We start from the raw sequence: 15744 nt of genomic DNA, 5'->3' as shown, positions 1-15744 counted from the left end.
CTCTGAGTCAGTTTTGTGTTGCTGACGTCACTCACAATTCCCTCATGTGCCAAGAATTAAGGCCGAAATAAACATGGACCACAGCCAGAATAAGACGACATGCAGCCCAGTACAGTAAATCCTCCCCTCTGACCATTCTGTTCCTGCAAGTCATCTTTATCGTCATTCTCAGAAGAAATGTTGATAGATAAACAAAGTTATTTGGATTTCAATATAACTATATACTGTACAGATTTAATGCACTAATGACTAGCCATTTACCCTAGAAGGGTTTTAACGTACAGATACATTTGATTGAAAGCAGTGTCTGAGAGGTCACTGTCAGTGTCTGGTAGAACCACACAGGCAATTGTGAATAATAATACCAACAAAAAAACATTGAAAACTGAAGCAAAATTAGGGAGGAGCCAAGCAAAGACTTTGTCCATTTACAAGTCTTCCCTCCCACTCTGGCATTGCATTTAGGACTCCTTACTATGGAAGTGTGGGAACTGCAATGCCCACAATGCCCACATAGGGGCAGCACAACCTGCTTTATTTGAAAGGCCCTAAAAGAGAAGAAGGCCTTCTCTGAGAGCTCACCTTGTGGCATACCACCCCAACAAAATCCTGCAATCCATTAAGACTCTCATGACAAATATCTTAAAGCAACACCAAAGAACTTTCCCTCTGTCGCACGCACACTATTTGTTTATCCAGCACCGGCTTTGCAAATAACGATGTCCACAGACAAGGTAGAATATTTTGCATGACTTCTAAAAGCACGATGTATTGCGACATCAGATGCAAGTCAAATTTGTAGTTTCTTATGTCTCGTTCCATCTAACTACAGATCCGCTACCCGATCTGGCAAACTTACATAGTGCGGTTATAGCCGATAGAGGGTCCCGAAGCGAATGCAGAAGTGCCGTTCACCCTGTTACGAGTTGATGAACCACTGAAATGATTTTGGAAACATTATTTTAAGGTATAAAAAACTATTTGGTGTTGCTTTAACACACCTGTGATTTAATTTGTGGGGAATATTGTTACACTCATAAGTACTCCTTAGTGAAGAAATGCTTCACCAATCAAGATACTAACTGCCACTTGGGCCGCAGTGTGTTCATAAGTACTCTCAGACTACAGTCCCCTGAGTTAACTACACGGAGAGGAAGGAGGCAGTGGTTACAGTGTCCGATCATATGTGTGAGAAATTGACTAGTAGACTGTACAGTGGAGGAGAGCGGTGGGGGTAGTGTAGGGGAGAAGAGGGGGTTGGGGGGCAGCCTGTTTATTTAAGTTTTTCGTCTCCTGTCTCGGACAGAGTGCAGACTACAGAGGATAATGAGAAACAGATCCTTTCATGGGGGAAAGGGAGGGTGGTGGGGCGAACATGGGAGCACACGAGGGGGAGGGACAAATGAAGGCAAAGTAGAGAAGGGTTGGGGGGAGGCGAAAGGATGACAGAGGAAAGGGGGGGGGGGGGGGCACTGGCATGCTGTAAAGTCCACCGGATACTGGGCTCCGCCGTTTTCCTTGGAGCACCAGTATCTCAAATAAGCTACAGCAAGGCATGAAATGCCCTGATGGCAATGCAGAGGCCCAACGTTTGGATAGGAGAAACCCCATCAGCACAGCCAGCTTCCTCTGAAAACTGTCCTTCTGTGGCTTGTCACTCAGACATTATTATTATTATCTGAGAGTTCAAATGTGGTCTTTTTCTTGAGAAGGAGATGACGAGGGAATACTTGTGGTCAGTACGCCGATTTTTTTTGGTATTATTTTAAAGATGTGGTTGCAGCCCCTAACCAATCAAAGCATGGGAAGTTTGGAAGTAGTGGAGGCATGTGGAGTTGGAGAAGAGGGGGTCTTTTTGAGTGACGTTCAGAATGTCCTATGGGGATACAGTAACGGAGCAGACGGGCTAGGGAACCCACCCAAAGGCAATTAAGGGTAAAGGACGAAGAAATTTGATGAAACTTTTTCGTCTTAGAGAAATCGCAGGGATAGCCCCAAATATGACGGACAAGTAGCCTACAGCAGAATCAAGACACCGCTGTTTGGACGACGTAACGGGAACTTTTAAAGTTATGTAATGAGAGTGAATATTCGTTAGAAGACATTATTGAATCCACTGGATTTTTTTCTGTCTCCGCCAAGAAGTCTGGAACAAAGCAATTGGAAAAGTTATGTAAAGAGAGATAAGTGATTGATAACTGCCTGTACAGTATGAGTGATAAGAAAAATGTTTTACGCAAATGCGATATTCAGCTAGCGTTCCGTATCGAGGACAATCAAGATCAAATTCAAATAAGATAGGCTAGAGGACGAGGGAGAATTGATCTCGGTTCTTTTCGGAGTGTCAGAATAACATTCAGACTCGTCGTAGGGAAGGTTTTCCTGACTTTTCTACGTCTATTGAAAGGGGAATTTAACTGTTCACGGGTTCTATTTCGCCTGTTGCGGGGATGGGGGCTGCGCCGGGCTCGGGCTGGGAAGAGGGGGAGTTCGAGTTCAAGTTGGTGTTTGAGGAGGATCAGACCCGCGGCCCATCCCCGCTGCGCAACGCCGACCGGGACCCCAGCTCTGTGGGGGAGAGGACGGAGAGAGCCCCCGCGCATCTTGAAACAAGCAACAGCACTGGTCAGCTCATTTCACATCGTTATTAGTTTGTGAAGTGGTGGTGAGGATGAGGAGGATGATAATGATGATGATGATGATGGTAGTGGTGATGGAGGGAGGGGGGCTGGTGATGAACGCCTGGACATAGCCTACTGTAGGCAGTGTCAGAGTGTGGAGATAGTGATGTCTGTTGCAAAGCAGTTTTTCAGAAGCTTATGAATGGTTTAAGGAATCTTAGGTATTGGGTTTTACAAATGTAAGGTTTCTTCCAAGGTGTAGAAGATTCTTTCATCTGCTTTCAGTTTCCTGGCTATCTTTGAAGGAATTGGTAATGACCCACATTATGTTAATATGCCTACATAGAATTACATCTCCCATCTCTCTCTCTCTCTTTCTGACTCTCTCTCTCTTTCTTTCTCTCTCACTCTTTATGCTTGTGTGTCAGTGTATGTGTGTAGGGCCGAGCAAAATGTGGTTTTAATCAGCTGTGCGTGTGAGTGGAGTTAACAGCTGCCATCTGGATTGAAGCTCAATCTGTGTTTACTGAGCACGCACATACACACCTCCCTCCCGTCTGCCTCCTCTCCTCACCCTCTCCTTTCTCTTTGTGGCACACATGCATGCGCAGCACACAGCACCCAGCCCCCTCCCCCAGCCCCTTGGCACACCAAGATGGTACAATACCTAGCCTCCCAAAGAAACTTTCGGACGTTGCCGCCGCCACACTTTCTTCGGTAGCATTTCCTGCTGATCACTGCATCTGTTGGCACCGTGTGGCTGTGAATGTACTTGGAACCTGTAGAAGGCATTTCCGGATACTTTGGTTTGTTTACCTGACATCTGTCATCATTCATGCCTGTGCTTTCTTCATTGTCTGCTCAGCATTGACACCACTGACGAGCAGATCTGCACAGTGACATCATCCTTGTCGCTTCATGGCCAGTGTACCACTTGGCTGACCAAGAGGCCATATAGGCACACAGCCAATCTGATTTCTCTTTAGTCTGCTGACAACATTTTACTACCAATGACAGAAACTATTTAATTAAGAAAATACGGCAGAAGCTATTTCCTGGCATTCTTGCTCCTTGCTGCTCCTTGTCTTTCTGTACACCACCGTTCCTGTGGAACTGACCGCAAGTTGACTGTAGCTGGTCATCTCTCATTCTTCTCTCTTCCTCACTGGCTGTTGATTATTGGCACAACTACTGATGCACACATCTGAATAGTGGCCTCTCCCATAGAACTATCTCACAATCAATGTCACAATCGACTCAGCTACCAACTATCATGTCTGTCGTACTACTGTCCTACTGAATCTGACCAATAGGCCAACAGCCCATCTAATATCTCTATAGACACAAACTTCAGTTTACTGGTGATGCAAGCATGGCTGTCCAAAAGGCCGTCTCCACGCCTTTACTTTTTGAGGTTTCCCTGAGCAGAGTTTTGCATTTGCCATCGCTACTGCAGTGCAAGCAGAGAACAGAACAGAGGGCTCTATGTAGGAGGAACGCTCCAGAATTGTGGTTTTGCCAGGTAGAGATTTATTAATCGCTGCTCGGAAACTGTGATGCATGCAGCTCCCTGCATCTTGAAATGGTCTTTTGTCTTTTTTTGTGTTTGTACAGTTGGAGACTCTCATATTTTAGTTAAAAACACAATTGTTCTTTCATTTACCGATAAACTAATTTTTCTTTTCCCTATAAACATTTTTTTTGTTGCCATGCAGTTGGACCACATCTCAAGCACTAACACTGAAAGGCAGCCCAGTTTTAAAGATGAAAACCACTGCAATTTTATTTAGTGTGGAAGGCACATCCAGTCCCGGCCTTATTGTTTTTATTACCTAGCTACTTAGTAAACATTGCATGCTGATATTTATTGAGGCAGTTATGGTAATAAATGAAGCCTAGACAATGCCAGTCATGCTGGTTTCTGCTTTCAGTCTTATGAGTCAATTCTCTGCAGTTTCTACGTTTCAACTGCACCACAAGATGCAGCCATAGATTTATAGATAGACAGCCATACATTGATAGACAGACAGACAGACCCCTTTCATATCAGCTTCGACCAGGGTTCAACTCAAGTTGATATTCTGTCTGAAAGGGTTAACCGGGGTTATCCTGCTTTGCAACCCACCTCTGAAGTTGGGTTGGGGTTAGGCTCCTCTCAAGTGGTGACTACGGTGGGCGACCAGGGCAAACGCGCTGCACTTAAGAAAACACATGCAAATCGACAAAACACATGTATGCAAATAGACAAAACACAAGTAACTTAAGAAAACATCTTCATCACATTGACAACACATGCACAGCATTTAGAAAACGCACTGCAAATTCAGACAACATTACACATTACAGACACGCGCTGCAAATTCACAACACAAACAAAATTCAGACAACACAACGGAAGTGTTTCCGGAGGATACTTAACATGATGAACACGCTTGGCGCCAGTGAATAAGATAGACATGTTAGACGCTTGAAGCTTGTCCTGAAGATGTTCAGGACAAACATGTTGGAAGGTTATTTTCAATATCACTTTCGCACATTACTGCTTTCTTTGGCCCTGTCTGAAACTAGTTGCTTCACCCTCTCCCTAACCACTTGCACTCCATTTGCATGTTTACATGGAGGGTCTGCCATATTAAGGGCCATCTGAAACTAATTACTGTTAAGTAGTAGTGAGTTATAAACCCCTCCAACGGCAATGCCCCCTTGTTGAGGGTGTTCATCAATTAATTTGGAACGTCATGGAGAACGCTTCATACAAATGTAAGTTCTGTGTGATTACAAATCCATGGTTACTTCAGAATCTGTTTCCGCTAGGAAGAGTCAAGTCTGTCCCTAAGCTGAGTACCTACGTGCTAATCAGCGGAACATCATTTAGCTGTGAGGGTGAATCCCACCCGAGTGCACTCCGTTACCGAGGGGGAGTGGGTAGGGACTAGTTTCGGAAAGGCCCCTTGTCTCCCTCTCACAGTTTAGTTTTCTCTTCCTTTACTTTAGTAGTTGAACTCCACTATTCCTTATCCTACACTGCCACCTACTGGTTACAAAAGGCAACAACATACGTAATTACGTGAACACAAGGCCACAATATCTGGGAATGGACTAAATAAACAGGACAAATCATGGGGGTATACCACAGACAGGCTTGTTGCAAATGGTTTTGGTTTATTTTAACATTTTGATGTTGATTTAATTCACTTTCATTTTAGCTTGTTTGAGCTAAGCCTGTCACTCTATTAACGCCAAGTGTGTCCAGATGTGTTCATCACTTTTAAGTATCCTCCAGAAACACTTCCATTGTGCTCTCAGAATTTGCAGCGCGTTTCTATAATGCTGTGCATGTGTTGTCAAATTGATTAAGATTTCTTAAAGACCCACTGCAGCTATTTGGTTAAACCCTAATTTGAGTTCCTCAGTGATGCACATTCATAATTTGTTTTCACAAAAAGAATCCTTTCATGGCAAAGTAACAGCTAGTATGTATCTCTGCCTCTTCTTCCTCATCCCTGAAGCGCGGATTTACTTAGCCCCACCCCCGACTATGTCTCTGTCACAAAGGCCCGCCCCCGTCTCTGCCCAAAGATTCTAGAGAGCTACCCCCCACGCAACTGTTGTTAAACTGTAGCTAAATTCAAAATGCAATGGCAAGTTCAAATATTGGAGTTATTCAGATGGCTCAATTATCCTATAATAGCGTGACTATTGACATACATAGATAGGAAACCTCTTTTTAGATTTGAACACACTGGACAATCTAGAGTTGCCTTGCCATAGCTTACCTGTGGGCAGAGTTGCCAACCATTCCATGAAGGCTACCTCGTTTCAGATATTAAAAACACCTGAGCTCACGCTGAAAGCGGGTTTTTAATGACACAAGAGTAAGTTGCCTGTGATTTGTCCTCCTACTTTGTGATTTTTTTGTGAAAAACAGGCTAATCCATTTAGTTTTTTGGAGACCTGATGGGTCTTTCCTTTAGTCTCGTACGCCCACCTGTACGACATGTACGAATGAGTTGCTAGCACGAATGCTGGGGTTTGTAGTCTTTTTGGGAAGAACATGGATGCCACCAGGGCAGCAGCTGTCTCGTTAGTGCTGGACATTTGTCTAGAACGCAAGAACACATCATTCTCCCTTCATTCTCCCTTGTTGGGTATGGTCAATGTGAATTAATAATAAAAACTTTTTTTAGTAACTCAACTGAATACGACTGAATTCAGGGGAAAATAGGGCGGGGGGATTGTCTCTGATTTCGAACAAAGCTTTTTTCAATATCCAATCACGGAGAGGTAGCAGACCTTGTGAGTATGCACATGTATTGCGTGTTTCATTAAAATACCGCCGACAGCGGACTTACTAACAACCAAAACGATGGCGTTTAGTTTGCCTTTGTAGCCATCTCTGTCTAGCCTTTGCTTAGGCAAATGAGACATAACGTCTGCAGTGGTTTAAAGCGAATGTTCTTACGAACTTCAATTTCTTAAAAAATCGACTCTAAACATGCTTAAATTATGTTTGCATTGGCAGCAATTTCGCACTGGTTTCAGTAGGAACTTTTCTCTATGAACGGAAGTGAGATCAGTGGGCGTCTCTGACAGTAGCTGTTTTCCGGTTGTGAAGGTTTTGGCCCAGAAGGTCATTCAGCATGCGAGCTTCTGGGTACCCAGATTAGGCTAGTCATTGTTATTGTTTTGTGCTACATGTAGCCTCTTTAGCAAACCGGCTGGAAAACAAATCATTACATTGTATTGCACACACAGCAAGACCGTGCAATGCATGAATTGGTGACCGGATTGAAGCAGCAATGTAATCTAGTGAGTAAGAGAGTCATCTCATCTCAACTATGGGCGCAGCCATGTTTGTTGTAAGGTCGTACGGCCACCTCGGGGTCCCCTCAAGAACTCCGAGGTAAAGGGGCGTGCCTCCGTGAAATGCCGCAAGAAAGCTGGGTAATTTACACTCTCCAACTCGGACGGGGGACTTACGAGACAAATGGAAAGACACATGAGTTGATACCCTGACAGTTCAAACCAGAAATCCTCACGAATGATCTTTATAGATCATAATATGTCTTGTAACACATAGAAAAAAAAAAAAAAAACCAACATGTCAAAAGGGTTAAAAACTTGATTTTTGCTGCAGTTGGTCTTTAAGTTGCTTGTGTTTTGTCAATTTGCATGTGTTTTTTTACGTGCAGCACGTTTGCTCTGATAAGCTACTGTAGATGACCCAGGTCCTATCTGAATTGCCACAATTTAGGAATAACCTCGGTGGACCAGATCAGTTTGAATTGACCAAAAAAGGCTTGGACATGGGTCAATTAACCCTTGTCATTCGTTTGAAAATGATGCGAGGTGGTGGTAGCGTAGTGGTTAAGGAGCTGGGCTAGCATGCAGTAGCTTCCTGGCTTTCACTATTGTGCTCTTGAGCAAGGCACTTAACCCCAAGTTGCTCCGGTGACAATGTAATCCCTTGTGATGTAATTACCTCATGTAAATCACTTTGGATTAAAAGTGTCTGCTAAAAAAAATAATAAATAAAAAGTGGTGATAGATTGATTGAAAGTAAACTAAATATCTCTGGTGTGTGTTTTCCACCATTTTCTGGCATTTAATTGATCAAACAACTGATCGATTAATTTAGAAAATAATCTACAGATTAATCAACTATGTACATTATCTTTAGTTCGCCCTAATAGATGATTTGATAAATTAGCATGCAGTAAGTTAGTTGTTGTGCCATGAACCCCTAAGAGCAATGCTCCACATGTGCAGCAACATCCATTTTCTCTCTGTGACAGATACCTCCACACATATCGGCCAGCCATTGGGCATCCCGTCACCACCCAACTCCACCAGTCAGAGGGCCGGGATGCATTCCCCACCCCCACGGAGAGCGCTGGTGCGGGAGTTCAGCGGGACGTACGAGAGCCTTCCTGCACGATCCATACAGGTCAGCTGTCCTTAATACTTAATACAAACTTCATTGAATAGTAATTGAGGGATGACTTGGATTTAGTGTTAATGTGGATCCTCTGTCTGTCTATCCTCCTCCTCCTACCATGTCACTTTTGCCTTTCTCTCTCTCTCTCTCTCTCTCTCTCTCTCTCTCTCTCTCTCTCTCTCTCTCTCTCTCTCATTGTCATTTACTCTCACAGGTGTCTGAGTCCAGAGTTCTCGAGTGCCCCAGCATCCAGATCACCACCATCTCCCCTGAGGATGACTCGGCGCTGGCCGGGGGAGGTTACTGGGACACCGGTGGCGGTTGGGACAGGGAGCGCCTCTATCTGCCACTGCTGGACCCCTTCTGTTACCGTGACGGCATGACGGGGGCGGGTTCACTCAGCCCCAGCCCCGCCTCCAGCCCGTCCTCCCGCGGCTGGCTCAGCCCGGCCTCCAGCTGCGATTCGCTGCTGGCCGAGGAGGAGGAGTTGAACGAGGCCACCTCCCACTTCTGCCTGTCGCCCTCCTCCCGCCCCACCTCCCCCGGAGGCAAGAAGCGTCGGAACTCCCCCTGCGCCTCCCCGTGCACCTCGCGCCGGGGCAGCTACTCCGAGGAGCACCCATCCGCCCTGGAGACGGGGCAGGGGGACCCCCAGAGCCAGGCGCCAGGCGGAGGCTGTGAGCTCAACATCCCCCAGAAGACCAGGAAGACCTCCCTGGAGCAGGTGAGCTCTCCACGCCTCCCACCACTTAGGAACTGTATTTAAAAACTCCAGGTGCTTTGAATTCTCATAAACTGTTTGCATAATATATATGTCTATGTGTGTTTGTGTGTGTTTGTGCATTTTCCTGTTGTTTGTGCAGGCATAAGTGCATACTATTTATTATTATGTATTATTATATATCCTTATTGTCTTTAACACGTGTGTGTGTGTGTGTGTGTGTGTGTGTGTGTGTGTGTGTGTGTGTGTGTGTGTGTATGTGTGTGTGTTTGTGTGTATGTGTGTGTGTTTGTGTCTGTGTGTGTGCATGCTCAGGTCTCCTCCAGAGAGCTGGAGCAGGACCATGCCCCTCCTGCTCAGAGCTCCCCGTGTCCGCTGCCAGAGCCACGGGGCCTGAGGCGGGAGCCCCTCTCTCTGGGCATGAACTACCTGTCCGTGCCTCCTGCTCTGGGATGGGGCAGGACCAGGGCTAGTGCACATAGCCCTCTGTTCAGGTGACATACAAACGCACACACACTCACACTCACACTCACACACTCAAACACACGTGATGACTGTGGTATCTGACTGTGGACTGTCGTATAGATTCACCTCATATGTCATATCGGTCCTGTCAGGTCAAACGCCTTGCCTCCACTTGATTGGCCACTCCCCTCTCAGTTTGACCAGTACGAGCTGCGTATTGAGGTGCAGCCTCGCCCACATCATCGCGCCCACTATGAGACAGAGGGCAGCCGGGGTGCGGTCAAGGCATCGCCAGGAGGTCATCCTGTCGTGAAGGTTGTAAAGTGTGTGATTATGTTAAAGAAAGAATGTATAATGTGACTGTCGCTGACTTTCTCTGTCTCTGACTCTCTCTTTCTATTTCTTTCTTTCCCTCCTTTTCTCTCTTTCCCTCTATCGCACTGTCTCTCTCAGCTTGTTGGGTACACAGAGAGACAGCCGCTCTCCTTACAGGTGTTTGTGGGAACCGCTGATGACCGGTCCATACGACCACACCCATTCTATCAGATTCACCGGTATGTATCAGTGGGCAAGTGCATAAGTGCTAATCTCCTGCATACTCTCTCTCTCTCTCTCTCTCTCTCTCTCTCTCTCTCTCTCTCTCTTTCTCTAATGTAATATCCATATTTATTCTTTTTGTGTCATTGTTTCATTTTAGAGTCACAGGGAAAATGGTCGGCACTGCCAGTCAGGAAAGTATCCAGGCTGGAACTAAACTACTGGATATCCCACTCAATCCAGAGACCAACATGACTGCTTTGTGAGTTATACAAATATAGTGGCAGATAGATGGATGGATGTTTACTGGAAATTAAATGCATAGCAAGTCAACAATTATTTTTGTCACATCCCTTCTGACCTGTTGATAAATGAATAGATTGATTAATGGATGGATCGTTGCTGCTGGTGAAATCCATAGTAACAGACTTTTTTTTTAATTGAATGCAAAAAATTCCCCCCTTTTTCAGAATTGATTGTGCGGGCATTCTGAAGCTGAGGAATTCCGACATAGAACTCAGGAAAGGAGAGACTGACGTCGGGAGAAAGAACACGCGTGTCCGTCTGGTTTTCCGCACACACATTCCGCTGGCTCCACCGCTAGCTCCACCCGGACGGGTGCTCGCCTTGCAGGTGGCGTCTCTGCCAATCGAATGCTGTAAGTTAAGCAAGTCTCTTCTATCCTCTCTGATCTCTGATGTAACTCTCTCTCAAAGCCTATTATTGTTCTTCAGGAAAGTAGTGTTTGTAAGTGATACCATTGTCTACAGACTGTTGTCACGTGTGTGTTTTTGATGCTGGATGGTTGCCTATTTAGAAGATAGTTGTCTAAACCCGACTGCATTCATAGGAACCCCAACAGTTTAAAGCAACACCAAAGAACTTTTCCTCTGTCGCACGCACGCTATTTGTTTATCCAGCAACGGCTTTGCAAATAACGATGTCCATAGACAAGGTAGAATATGTTGCATGATTTTATGAAATTACGATGTATTGCGACATCATGCAAGTCAAATTTGTAGTTTCTTATGTCTCATTCCATCGAACTACAGCCGATAGAGGGCCGCGAAGCGAATGCAGAAGTGGCGTTCACCCTGTTACGAGTTGATGAACATCGGAAACAATTTTGGAAACTTTTATTTTAAGGTACAAAAAACTCTTTGGTGTTGCTTTAAGAGATTTCGAGCAACTGGCAAAGAGGTGTTGCCCAGGTGCCTCATTCCTGCCCGAGCGTGCTGCAGCTTTGGGCATGCGCCCATCACGGGAATACGAAAAATGAGATGTGGAGCAGACAGGGATGCCAGCCCATCCTGCTTGCATCCCAGTCCAACAAAATCAAACACAGCCACTGGCCGACCCCTTTTGGAAACAGAAGAAGAAGGAGCCACGTTTGCCGCCAGCATGTTTGGGATTCCATGCCGCCCTGCAGTAGCTCGGACCCAGCCGCTATATAACCTGTCTCAGGCTGCTCCCACGTCTCCCTGTGCTTCCAGCAGGCTGCCAGGCTGCTCCGAGCTGCAGCGCACCTAATCACTCACCTGATATCAGGACTGTCCTCACTTGGCTTCATCTGCCTCACACTCCATTCCAGCTGTATGTGATCTTACAGCTAATCCCCTGCTCTCTCTCTCTTTCTCTCTCTCTCTCTCTCTCTCTCTCTCACACTCTCTCTTTCTGTCCCCCCCTTTGTCTCTGACTCTGTCTTTCTCCCCTGCCTTTATCCCCCCCATTTCTCTTTCTCTCTGCCACTCTCTCTCTCTCTTTCTCTCTCTCTCTCATTCTCTCTCTGTCTGTCTCTCTCTCTCTCCCTGCCTTTATTCCTACTTTTCCACTCTCTTTCCCTCTCTTTCTTAACCCCCCAATGTTTCATTCTTTGTTGCCTCCCCCTCTCTCTCCCTCTTTCTCTCTGCATCCCTCCATCTCTCCAGCTCAGCGCTCGGCTCAAGAGCTGCCGGTGGTGGAGTCGGCAAGCCTGGCGTCGTGCTCCGTGGAGGGTGGAGAGGAGCTGCTGCTGGGAGGCTCCAACTTTCTGCCCACCTCCCGGGTGCTCTTTATGGAGAGAGGTTCAGGTGTGTGTGTGTGTGTGGGGGGGGGGGGGTCTGTGTACTAGTGTGTAACTGTATAACATGTATCTTCCTGGTTACAGATGGAAAACTACTGTGGGAAGAAGAGGCTCACATAGATCATGATAAAAGTAACGAGGTAGACAATCTATTCCCATTTCCATGCAACCATGAATTTAAAGCAGTTCACTAGTTTTAATACTGTTATTATAAAAATTATTGCTATGTTGTTAACACAACTACATATCTACCACTTTGATTTCAGTAGTGTTGGTGTGTGCGTGTTAAAAGTGTCTGTGTGTGTAATCCTATCCTGCTCTGCCGTAGGGTGACTTTATTTGCCCATGGGCTGTGGGGTTTGGCTTTAAAGTAATTTTACTGTACTGGATCTTTGGTTGTCTTTATCGGGCAGTGCCTGCTGTGTGTGCGAGTGCCACCCTACAGTGACCAATCAGTGAGTCGCCCTGTACCAGTCTGCCTGTATGTGTCCAATGGGAAGAGGAAAAGAAGCAGCACCCACTGTTTCAAATACCTGCCAAGTGAGTCCAGTGAGTGACAGCGTCACTCTGTCATGGTCAGACTGACAGTATCTGGTCCTATAATTTGTTATTTTGCTGCTGGAAACGTCCTATAGTTGAATGAAATAATATTTTGTACTGTAATGTTTGCACTGCGGTTTGTGTGTTGTGTTGTGTTGTATTTCTGCTGTTTTGTGCCATAACCCTTGTGTTGTGTTATGGCAAAGTGGATGTTTAAACAGAGTGTTCTTCAGCTTCTCCAGTCACTCAAGCAGCTATCGTACCAATATACTGATTTCATTTATTTTAGATCACAATCTACGTGCTCCAGCCCTAATTAGTTTCTCCACTGTGCTCTGTTTAGTCATGTTCAAAGAGGAGGACCCCCTCCTGTCCCATCCCTCAGTGCTGCCCCTGGAGGGGGTGGGCCTGGGGCCCTTCGGGGGCACGGGGGTGTCGGACAGGGGCCTGCACCTTAGAGGGGACACCCCCATGGACGAGCGAGGTTTGGGCTTCCACCTGCCTCCATACCCCAGTGACTTCTCTTACTCAGGGCAAAACTACCAGGAGGAGTACTGCTCCAAGCCCGAGGGCCAGGAGGAGAGCGGAGGTGGAGGTGGAGGTGGAGGTGGAGGTAGGGGGGCTTTGTCCGAGAGGCAGCCCAGCTTTGAGAGCCTGGAGCTGGGCTTTACCGAGCTCCTGCCCCCCCTGTACCCCCGCGGCGTTGCCCAGCCTCCGTCACCCTCTCCCTCGCCGTGGCTGGACTCCCCGTACCTGTCGTCCTCGCCGTCCCCGTCCCACTCCTCCTCCCTCAGCCCCTTCCCCGCCAGCAGCCCCATCTCCACCTCCCCGCTGCCCCCCCTGCCCCACTCGCCCTACCACCCCAGCTGCCCCTACCCCCAGGAGGTGTGCCCCTGCCCGTGCCCGTCCCCACCGGCCAACCATGGCCTCCCTCAGGACCTCTACCCACCACCCCCCTACAGCCAGTACGAGGGCTGGGAGACGCATGGCAGGGGGGTCCCAGATAGGGAGCCCGCAGGGGGCATGAAGATGCAGGAAGGACCCTTGGAGTTTGCCAGCTCCTCATCCATGCACCACATCACACTGGAGGAGGGTGAGAAGAGCAGAGCTGCACCCCTTACAGATTCATATGTTTAGGTTGAAATAAATGTGAAGTAAAATTGAGGATGGTGAACTTTCCATCTCACATATGTCCTGGTCCGATGTATGGAAATGATTTACTGCTCCTGATTTTAATGTTATTATAGGTTGTTAAAAGTTTTTCTAACCCAAACTCAGCTATTTAATACCTAATTAACACAGAGTTATCAGTATGTATTCTAATTACAGAGGTATTAATACATAGTTATTTATTGTCTGTTATTTGCATTGTACCAAAATATCCAAGAGTCGTCTATTGTTCATACTGGGTCATGTTTTTATTTCTTCTCTGCAGTCACTGAGTTCATTGGGGAAGACATCAGATCTTTCCAGTCTGGTCCACACTTGGAGAGCAGGCCCGGATGACCACCATGGTCTCTCATCCCATTTTAAAGTGCATTATTGTTTTAATAACACAGTATTCCTATGATATTGTATTATGTTTTATATATTGCATAGACGTGGCAATATATGAAAGGACTGCAGGTCTTGTTCCACTGTTGGATTGCAATTTAAATACAGGGGCACTGTTGTAAGTATATTTGTATAAAAATGGCTTCCTCTTGGAGACAGCACATTTGAAGGGAACTAATGTTTTTAACCTGTTTGCTAAATAAATTATAAAATTAAAGTTGTAACCCTTGTTTACACATTGGTGCTGGTTATTGCTCTATTACTTTAACTCTCTCTCTCTCTCTCTCTCTCTCTCTCTCTGTGTCTGTGTGTGTGTGTCCTGGTATGATTTTGTATGCTGCTTTTACTGTAATGGTCTGTCTCTGGGTAAACACTGCCACCTGGTGGCCATTTCTCATTTGATCTGAGACATGCTCAGTGGGGTTTTCTGAGCAGCAATTATCCAGAATATAAAATCTACCACACCCATTTCCTGTCTTAATAAAATATTTTTGAAATGGTTTTATTAGCTCAGTGGGTAGACTAGACGATAAGTAATGCTGAGGTCATCTGTTCAGCAGAAGTGATGCAGACATGTTCTCCCTGCCTATACTATCAGTCACTGAAAATATGTGAGCAGCTTCGAGATATCAAGTCTGGTCTTGCACTATGGTTCTTATCTATACTCATTCAGATTAGCCTCAAGAAAGTCTGTCAGAGATACTTGGATTTGCTCTGGGGTTAAAATTACGGTATATAAAATGAAATGTAAAATTTCCTTGTCAACGACCTTGTGAAATGACTTCCTGGCGTTCTGACGAAAAGGGTGAACACGACATTTCCTCTGTTTCCTTCCCCCATGAAGAGGTCAAGTTATTGCATTACTAAAACATGATATTATCTCCAATAAGTGGTTCCCATATTTAGACATTCCTATTTTTGCTTTTCCAACTGGTAACACTAAGATGTTTTATATGCATGTTTTGTGGTTGTCCTATGACAGTGTTTTTAAAGTAATACAAGAAATCTGCAAGTTTGTCCAAAACCTGGTATTTCAAATAATTACAGCTTCCAATGTATTGATGACCCCCCCCCCTTCTTTTTTCCCTTTTCATCTGTTCCATCCTCTCACACCCTCTCATTTGTGCTCACTGTGGCTCAGGGTAGTGATATCTATATCTCGTGTCATTGCTAACACTGAAACTATGACACACTGGAGTTTGTCTATGTAACCATAGCAAAGACATCACCCCATTTCCTGATTTCGCCATCATTAGGCCCGCTCAAACTTGTCTTGTCAGTGATATTTATTTAATTTGATGTGAGT

At 45.8% G+C, this 15744-nt stretch overlaps 1 protein-coding gene across 1 annotated transcript; it reads left to right on the top strand.

Moving 5' to 3' along the window:
• Nucleotides 1-1640: 1640 nt before the first annotated feature.
• On the top strand, nt 1641-14662 carry nfatc4 (nuclear factor of activated T cells 4). The gene is made up of 13 exons (XM_076295769.1): nt 1641-2625; nt 8417-8568; nt 8774-9283; nt 9596-9774; nt 9898-10060; nt 10199-10299; nt 10443-10544; nt 10753-10940; nt 12211-12351; nt 12429-12484; nt 12758-12884; nt 13228-13977; nt 14320-14662. Exons 1-13 carry the CDS (start codon nt 2451-2453, stop codon nt 14388-14390), a joined length of 2715 nt encoding a protein of 904 aa, XP_076151884.1. The 5' UTR covers nt 1641-2450; the 3' UTR covers nt 14391-14662.
• Nucleotides 14663-15744: the final 1082 nt, after the last annotated feature.

This window comes from Alosa pseudoharengus, unplaced genomic scaffold (assembly GCF_046254945.1).
Source record: "Alosa pseudoharengus isolate Yale_2024_CS ecotype anadromous, Long Island Sound unplaced genomic scaffold, YU_APseudo_1.1 YU_APseudo_1.1_scf_2, whole genome shotgun sequence".
Lineage (NCBI taxonomy): Eukaryota > Metazoa > Chordata > Actinopteri > Clupeiformes > Clupeidae > Alosa > Alosa pseudoharengus.
This window is presented reverse-complemented; position numbering and strand designations above follow the sequence as displayed.